General features: G+C 37.2%; 1 protein-coding gene and 1 long non-coding RNA gene across 2 annotated transcripts; both read right to left on the bottom strand.

Moving 5' to 3' along the window:
• Positions 1 to 1,396: 1,396 nt before the first annotated feature.
• LOC125570284 lies at positions 1,397 to 3,397 on the bottom strand. The gene is made up of 2 exons (XR_007312639.1): positions 2,952 to 3,397; positions 1,397 to 1,710 (listed from the first exon to the last, which is right to left on the bottom strand). It is a non-coding gene; the product is annotated as an uncharacterized LOC125570284 (long non-coding RNA).
• A 559-nt stretch (positions 3,398 to 3,956) lies between these two features.
• Positions 3,957 to 8,324, bottom strand: LOC5515328 (allograft inflammatory factor 1). The gene is made up of 7 exons (XM_048731597.1): positions 8,169 to 8,324; positions 8,031 to 8,092; positions 7,564 to 7,639; positions 7,317 to 7,358; positions 5,798 to 5,896; positions 5,430 to 5,493; positions 3,957 to 4,494 (listed from the first exon to the last, which is right to left on the bottom strand). The coding sequence occupies exons 1-7, from the start codon at positions 8,179 to 8,181 to the stop codon at positions 4,410 to 4,412; spliced, it is 441 nt and encodes a 146-aa protein (XP_048587554.1). The 5' UTR covers positions 8,182 to 8,324; the 3' UTR covers positions 3,957 to 4,409.
• Positions 8,325 to 9,207: the final 883 nt, after the last annotated feature.

The following is a 9,207-nucleotide window of genomic DNA, read 5'->3' as shown; positions in this document are numbered from 1 at the left end:
ATATACCTCCTGTCATGCATTACATATTGGTGCACCCGACCATTGGCCTGTTGGTTTTAGAAACCCTGGATCCACCCATACTGGCTAATCAAAAATGAATGCAATGGAGGCATATCCTAAATTATTACTGAAAGTGCTTAATTCCAATTTCTAATTTCAAACCAAACCATGTTCATCGACCTATGTTAGGGTTAGAGAGAAATAAATATAACAAAAAGTCAATGGAGAGAAGAACAAGGGAGAAATGAATGACTCTATTTGAAAAAAATGTGACCCTACTTTAAAAAATATATAACAATAATGCAATAATAGCTTAAATGAGCATATTCCTAACATTTTCCCCTGTTTTCTTTACAGATTTATTATTGAAAAAGCACAAGTTTGATGTTGTCTTTATATAATTTAAGTACCTTGCTCCCAGGGGGGAGGTGGGGGGAGACTTTGAGAAAGGGGAGTTTGAGAGACGGGGGTGCTCGACAGCATAATCATTTTTAACCCTAAGGGATAGCACTAAGGGCATGGTCAACAACAATTCTTACCTCTAAGAGATAGCACATTGGGTGTTGTCAGAGGAATTTTTAACCCTGAGAGATAGCATTAAAAAAACAATACTGGTTTTAATTTGCTGATGGATCCTATATTGTTATGTTACCGACAATAAAGTCGAAAGTATTAACTGATCAGTTGACTTGTGGTTTATCGGAAAATACATTTCAAGCGATTAGGCCACCACTAAAAGATAGTAGAATCGGGAAAATACTACTCCCCGGGTGTGAAAACCCCTAAAAGATAGCAGAATCGGAAAAATCCTAAAACACACCCAAAAAGATAGAAGTTGGTAAGAATATTATACCATAAAAGATAGGTCGAGCACCCCCGTCTATCTTTCTGGAGAGTCCCCCCACCCCTGGACCTTGCTCTAATAAAAAACCCTTCCCTTGATAGAAGTTTCATTAATGTACACTTGTACCAAAGCTACATTCTGACCAGCTTTGCCCTTGCAAAGAAACAAATGATGGATGCAACAGCATTCCAAAGATAGAATGATACAGTTAGATATACTTCAGGTGCCATATGGAAGATTAATATATCACTTATTACTGGTGATACTCCATCAACAAGGAAATTAAAATTCACAAATATACCTCCAGTCATGCATTAGACATTGGTGCACCCACCCTGTAGGATGGAGGCCTGCTTTTTTTTATAGAAACCATGGATCCACATATGCTAATGCTACTCCAAAATTAAATGCAAGGAGGAGAACAAATTGATTGAAAATGTCTAATTTCAAACCTATTACCTATTTTAATTTATTTAGGGTGCAGAGAGGAAACAGCAAATAATATCAATAGTCAAGAGAGAGAGAGAGAGAGAGAGAGAGAGAGAGAGAGAGAGAGAGAGAGAGAGAGAGAGAGAAAAGGAAGAAATTGGACTATAGCTTTGATAAAATAATCATCAGTAATGCAACAACTTGGTTGAGCACTCTCCTAACATTTCCCCTTTCCTCATTATCTTTAGGTTGATAGAAAAAATGTTTTCAGATTTACCATTGAGGGCAAGTATTTGCTTTAAAAAAGCCTATTTCACATTTACTGCTGTATCAAAGTAAGAAATTCCCTACTTTATTATCTTTAAGACATTTGCCTATTCTCATGCCTCCCAGCCTTCAGCATCAATCATGGCCCTCGGGTAGTCCTTGGTTGGTACCTAAATAAAAGTGATAACAATTATAAGTATTTTTTTTCTTTCAAAACAACATTTTCATCATGCCAGTTATAACCTTATTAACTTTTCACAACTACTTGAATAATAAATAAACACAATAGATAGTATTCAAGATGCAGACAATATAAGCTAAGCAAAAAGAATATAGGTAATAGGGGTTGCATTTTGTGTTTTTATTTTCGATGAGAAAATTCTTTTGTAACTGTAAAGTTAATATATAGTAAGTATATATAGTATATATAAGTTAATTGTAGTTATGATAATGTTAAAAAAGTTGCTGTATCTTCGAGAAGCCTAAATACACAAAATATGAAGACAGGAAAGGTCTTCTTTAGCAATAAATGAGAGGATGATATTTGTCAGCCTTTATTAAATATCTCAACGCAGTCAATAAAGTATAGAGAGAACGAAGAATATCAAAGGATGTTGCATACCTGTCAACCTCCGAAAATCTCAAGGCTTGAGATTTTTTTGGGGGGGGTGGGGTATATTCATTTTTTGGGGGGGAGGGGTGGGTTTAACCTTGCAGGCGTTTGCCTTATAGAAAGCTCTGGCAAACAAATCCACTTATAGACCTCACGAGGGTGTTAGATAAATTGTGCTACGCAAGGGAATTGTTGTTTCAAAATGACGATTTTCTATGGAATAATTTTTCGGAAGCGATAAAAATCGCTTAAAAGCCGGAGATTTGGTGCTCAACGCGGGAGAGCGGGAGAAAGGGTCCAAAATCTTGAGACTCCCGCCTTTTGCGGGAGAGTTGACAGGTATGATGTTGTTATGCTCAAATTGTTTGATTTAGACCACGAATTCTCAAAGCAAACTCTATAAACAAATGTATAAATCGAACAAGCTAAGTGACATTGAAACAGTAACTAGACTACTACGTATTTCTGTCGTTAAATTCTTACTTACCGTTAGGAATATATGCCTGAATTTATAGAACGTGTAAGTATTTACGAATTTTACATTTTCATGGCGATTGCCAGTGGAATGAAAACCACTCAAGTGCACTCCAAAATTATAAGCCGATCGGAATTCAAGTAGATGGTATTTAAGCCAATCAAAACAGTGATAGATGACTTTGACATGACATCTTGACGTCAAACTGGTACGGTGTTTTAGCTTGAGCGATTGGTTTTGGAAAAAAACACACGAATAAACGAGCATTATAAAAGCACAACAATAAAAGAAAAATAACTGTGATATTCTCAATACAAACTCACCTTGGCAGTTTTTTTTTGTCGCTTTCTGTTTGTCGCTTGTGTGGTTGTGTTCGCTTTTTGTTGTAAACTGTGAACTTGTCGACTTTCTGCTAGCAAGAAACTCGTCGACACAAGTGAATTATTTTTATAGCTGAAAACATTCATAAATCCAAGGCCCTTTCTTCTCAGGATCTCCTTATAGATCTCCATAGATATAGACGTGAAGGAATGTTATTAGAATGGTAGTGTAGAGCCTCTAAGTAGTCCTCTTTTTGCTGCTGCAACGGACGGGATTCACGAACACTCGGGTAGATTTTACTATCGGCTCGTACTTCAGACAAAACGGTTCCTCAAAGATTTCAGCCCATTTGAATGCGCATATTTCCTCATTAAATACTATTTTCAATCTGCCTTTTTTGCTGTGAACATACGAACTTTGATGGCGGTAAAAAATAAAATACGTAAAAACGTAAGACCGAGGGGGCCTGGGAGTTGCGCGATTGACTGGATGGAGACAGTGCTGAATAACGTATGCGCATGCGCGTGCTCTGGCGAAAACAAGCACAATCGTAGTGTTGAATCGTTCGAGTAAAGGTACGAAAGGCTGACTTCGGTCGCTATTTTGAATTACTGTACAGCATTAAAACCATACTGTACAAAAGATGACAGATTTGTTTGATAATGAGGGAGTCATATAGAAAATTTCAGCCTTAGGTTTGATCTAGTTTTCTTAGCATTCGCCAAAATGTGACAGTTCGCCGGTAAAACGCCGCCATTTCAAAACAAAAAGGCTGGTTTAACCGCGCGGTACTGGAACTAGTCTTGCGTTTTTCAGCACTGTCCTGGGTGGATGGATTGTGACACCACAGCGATGACCACAAAACCAAGTCGCATAACTATACCATATTTCTATACCTATGGAGCTCCGCGCTGGCTCCGCTATTATGATTTCGCATAATATGATAACGGTTTTGTAGTCGCGCAAGTGATGTGCAATAGGGGATAACAAAACAAGAAACCGTAGAATCACATAAAAATAGTTTTTTTTAATCAAGAAATCAAATATTGATATATAAAGGACATTGAAAAATCTAATTAGAACTTCTGATCAGAAATTGGTTCAAATTTCACCAGTATTTATTTAGTCCATCCGTAATGTAAACAGTTTTAATATGAACTACTGATCAAAGCACCTTTATCAAATGCCATATCAAAGTCGGATTATGCATGATAAGTTTTTCTCATTTGTCTCTCTTGTTTTATTCTAGAAAAATGATTAAAATTCCCAGAAAGCACAAAACTGTGTTAATTTCAAGCTATATTTGCAACGAATATTTAAATATTGAAAAAATAATAAAAGCTTTAAAATGGCCCCAAAAAAGCCAAATAAAAATATTCACTTATTTATCTGATGTATGGTTTTGATATTCTCGGCTGACATCAATGATAGAAAAGTATGTATAAGATTTGATAACTTGTTCAGGGAAGACTGGAGAGATCCCGCTTGGGAGCTGGACCAGTTGGTTTCGACTTTTCTTTCTTCATCTCCTCAAACTTGAGAATTCTAAAAAGAAAACAAGACTATTTTCAGAAAACAACAACAAAAGTACCTACAATGGGCGTATGCCAAGGCAAATCTACCTTTTCGCTGAAGGGGGGGGAGGGGGTTTGGCTCAGTGACAAAGGTGGGAGGGGTAATTACTTTTTGTTACATATGGCTTTCTGGCAGCCCAAAGGGGGGGGGGGTTAAACCCCCTAAACCCTCCCCCTAGATCCATCCACTACTGAAGTGCAGCACAGCTGGAAGTGCCAAATTGAAGATTTTTTTTGCTTATGATATCTGGCCCCTCATTACACGTCCAGTGAGGTCCAGTGCAAAGGATCAAGGAAACGAAGAAGAAAAACTCATTTCTTCTGAAAACCCTATTGTGATCCTTTAGTCTGCATAGCGACACCAAAGAGGAGAGGAAACAAAGCTTCCTTCTCCCCCAAGTCTCCCCAGCCACTCGCTCTGATTTTTTTTTTCTCACCCACGGTCCCATTCCCCCTTCCCTTTAGCGCCGCTATGCTATGATCCTTTAAACAGGTGACTGAACCTTCCCAGGATGCTTTCCGCAGCAGCCTCTGGTGCTTTATAAATAGAATGGTTTTTCACTTGTTTTTACAACTTGAGATGCCTGGTTATGAGGCAGATATGTCCCTGTGACCAGTAATAATCTCATTGCATAAAGATGAAACTTTCCATTTATCTGCTGTCCATCTCCCTGCTAAATTTTCACAGTAATAGAGGTATAGAGTAGGTGCATGCATTTTTTTTGTATCATCTGTATTTGCACACTTTCCCTTTGCAGCCAAAGAGAGGGAGGGGGAGGGGTTAAACACTCTAAACCCTCCCCCCTACAGTAGATCCCAGGTTCTATTATCCTCAGAAATAATATACTGTAGCATTTTCCAAAAAAAAACGATAAAAAATTAAATTAAGAATTGAATTAAACTTACATTTTTAGAATGGAACTTTTCTTGCCTAACATCATGGTGAGAAATTCATTGTAAAAAATGGTCCCTGGAACAACAAAATACAAACAAAAATAGTACCTGAAACCACAAATAATTTAACTGATGTATTCTGTGCCATACATGAGAGACGAAGAGATAGGAAAATGGGGGTGGGGTGGGCAGATTTTAGGGGGGAAGGGTATCACTTGGTTAAACAATTAATGAATTTTTAGATTTAGGCCAATTTCTGCCACTACTTTTATTGAAAAGATGGTATAAATAAGAGTGAAAGAGCTGTGTTGTTCATCCCCTTATCCTTAACCTGCCTATCAGTAAGGTTTTCTTGTTATCAAGGTTGACTTGTTGTTTACCTGAATTTGTTGTGTCTACTTCTGCTATCATCTTTTTAAGTTCCAGGTGAGTCTTGGCTTGTCCTAGCTTTTCCATCATCATTTTCAACTCCATAATATCTAAAAAAAATAATGATATTTCTTAATGTGAGTCGCCTCTTGCTAAGTGCAACCTTGTTTGAAATAATGTTTGAAATCTCTAAGAACCACATTTATTAAACCGTGGCTTAAATGACCATTCAAACCCCAGTGAAAAATAACAAAGCATTCTTATTGGTCATTAAAAAATATGGTGCAGGAAAAATAAATATCCTTAATGGATATTTCTTGCAGGGAGGGGAACAATGCATTAGCAAAAAAGGTTTATTGTTTGGTACCCTACGTTTATGATGAAGCTTTATCTGACATAGAAACTTTTTGGCTGATTTGTAAGAGCTGAATAAGTTGGTGATTAATGTTATTTTGCAACCAAAAGCTGGAGCATGTGCAAGTTTGCCACCCAGAAAGCCACTTGATTTCTAAGTGCAAGTCCATACCGGTCAACATCCAAAAAAACCTCAAAAGCTTGAGAATTTTTTAGGATGAGGGGGGGGGGGGGGTATATTCCCTTTTGGGGGGAGAGGGGTGGGTATACCCTCACAGGCGTTTGCCATACAGAAGGCTCTCAGGAACAAATCCACTTATCATCTCACTAGGGTGTTAAATAAAGTGCGCTTTGCAAGGGAATTATTGTTTTAAATATTTAGATAGAAAATAGGCAAAATGCAGATTTTTGATAAAGTAATTTTTAGGAGCGATAAAAATCGCAAAAAAGGTGGGAGATCTAGTGCTCAATGGGGGAGAGTGGGAGCAGTCCAAAATCTGGAGACTACCGCTTAATGCGGGATACCAATGACATGCCCGTAGCCAGGATTTTGAGCGGGGTGGTTCGTTTTTCCATTTCAGCGGACCAAATTTTCAGTATACCCCTGCCCTCGCCTTATTACATTAGGCAATCAATACTTCAAATAAATTCAATCTTGTATTTAAATGTATTTTAAAGCACCCTATTAATAGGGTGTTTTTTTAACATATAGCGATAATAATGAAGATGATTATTTAAAAAAAGCTTTTTATAGTCATTTTTAAGACATATTGATGTGCACGGTAATCCAGCCAAACGTTATATATTTTTTGTTTTCCCTGAGCGGACCTCCAAGCCGAGAGGGGGGTTCGTCTGAACCCCCCGAACCCCACCCCCCCCCCCCCCTGGCTACGGGCCTGCATGAACAGATGGATTCTGTTTTGAGATGTGTGTAGGGCAAATATCCCCCCAAGAATTCCAAACTTTAATCTCACAAAAAATCATAAATATACTTATATATTTCTACGTTTATTAAAGTCAAAAAGGTGTTTTTTTATCTAATCGTAAGCTGTCTAAGTAGAAATATATACTTTGCTGTCTAATCCAGTGAAATAATAAACAGAGCCCTTAAAAAGTCTATTGTCTTTATATTGTTATACTATATTACACCTCTTCTCTTCGTTTATTCAAGCTTACCAATATCACCGGAATTGTTGACATCGTATTCCATAAACTGTTCTATGGATTAAAAATATTGTTTTCAATTAAAGAAACGATAATAAGACGAGACTGCGGCGTGTAGTGTATCATACGCGTAATGCATGCTTGTTTCAAATTGGCATTTTCGATTGAGGGTGTTATTATAATACAAATCAATCATGCATAACATCACAAGCTGTTCGCGAATTTTAAACAGTAATATTCAACTCATGTGTCAGTTTACTTTTATAAGCATCAAGGGTTCCCTTCAGGTCTGGATAATCATCTTCATCATCGTAATCTCCACAGTTGAAGAAACTCTACAAGAGAAAAGTGCAAATTAAAATCCTGAACTCTGCAGACATTCATTATAAAGAATCGATGTTGTTTATACTAGCGATGAAGCCTACTTTGACCTTTGGATCATATTATTACAGCTTTCGTTTTACAAACTTTAAATCGTACATGTCTAAGCGTGTATTTCTTTCACTAGTCGAGGGTTCATGCCATGAACAAGAAACCTCACGCTGAAGAAACATAGTTTTACACTACTATTTACTAATCAAATAGTCATCAATGCGTTGTAAATCACACCCGGAAATAAAACAATTCTAAACGTAAATCAAATAGATTCTCCAAACAGACCCAAATATACTAGATTTTAACGGACTTCATCAAAACAACACCAACACTATAAAGTATTCACTTCACCTTGTTAATTTCATCTAATTTCGTCTCTTGCTCTTTCCTCAAAGCGCCGTACTTCTTTCCACCTAGTAATCACACAGATTCAAGATAACAAATTAAAGATAATCCCAGGTAAGATAAGATATTTTGTAGATCTCTTACCTTGATAATCCATGTTATTTGAAGACTTTATTCAGAGTTTGAATTGTAGACAAGACCCTGCGGACTTCCTCTCTTTGCGGATTGAGGTCGACTGCGATGCGCGTGATGACCGGGTTTTACACAAACGGTAAACGTGCGCATCTGATTGGCTAAGAGCTCTGGAGCTACAGTAGACATTTATGGAAGTGCTAGAAAAGCGGATATTCACCGGGAAATATCCTGATTTCTCATCAGAATATAGTGTCGTGAATGGTCGATTTATTGAGGTGGGGTAGTAGGAAGTTGTGTTAAGTTCCTCTTCCCGATCGAAAGATGCATCGGTGGGCTGAATAAAATAAATAAATCCACTAATCGAGCATCATACATTGATTTACTTCCTGTGCTCATTACTTTGATCGAAAAATGATTAGACCAATGGTATCTTCCTTTAGGACATTTTTAAGAAGATAAATGCAGCAAGCGTGGCAAAATGAAATAAAATGACCAGTGTAAAAGAGGTCATGCATTTGCTCTTTTTGAGAAATATATACTATAATGAAAATTAGAAAAAGTATATATGATAACAAGAAAAAATTTGTTTATTTTTAAAGACCTCTTCAATTGACCAACAATGGTAAGATTCATTATTCTGCTTTTCCATTTCGAAGTTGTATACTTTTCGAAGCCCCGCCTTGAAAACGCAGCGATAATGCAGATTCCAAATAAGGAGCTGATAGCTTGTTAGTAAGGAAGTGACGGTGTTTGACAAAAAAAATAAGATATAAAGATATATACCCCATTCCTCCCCGGGGAAGGTTTTGTGTGCAAAAAGTGCCATAGAGAATATTCCCCTTGCACCATCAATTGTTCTTGCTGCGTTTTTTTTATTTTTAACATAGTGCCCTTATCGATCCATAAAACACATCAATCGTTTCAATTTATGTAAATAACCCAGTAAATTGTCGACTTAGTGAGTACAAAATATCCTATATTTGTTGAGAAAGGGCTAGTAAATCTGAATTCAGGGGCGTAGCCAGAGTGGGGGGGGGGGCTGGGTCCC

The sequence above is a fragment of the Nematostella vectensis genome, chromosome 8 (genome assembly GCF_932526225.1).
Source record: "Nematostella vectensis chromosome 8, jaNemVect1.1, whole genome shotgun sequence".
NCBI lineage: Eukaryota > Metazoa > Cnidaria > Anthozoa > Actiniaria > Edwardsiidae > Nematostella > Nematostella vectensis.
This window is presented reverse-complemented; position numbering and strand designations above follow the sequence as displayed.

What these genes read in the sequence shown, in the direction of transcription:
- LOC5515328 (XM_048731597.1), bottom strand. An exon ending in AACCCTTGATGCTTATAAAA is followed by an intron (nt 7,359 to 7,563) that starts GTAAACTGACAC and finishes TTTAATCCATAG; the next exon opens with AACAGTTTATGGAATACGAT. An exon ending in CAACAATTCCGGTGATATTG is followed by an intron (nt 5,897 to 7,316) that starts GTAAGCTTGAAT and finishes TATTTTTTTTAG; the next exon opens with ATATTATGGAGTTGAAAATG.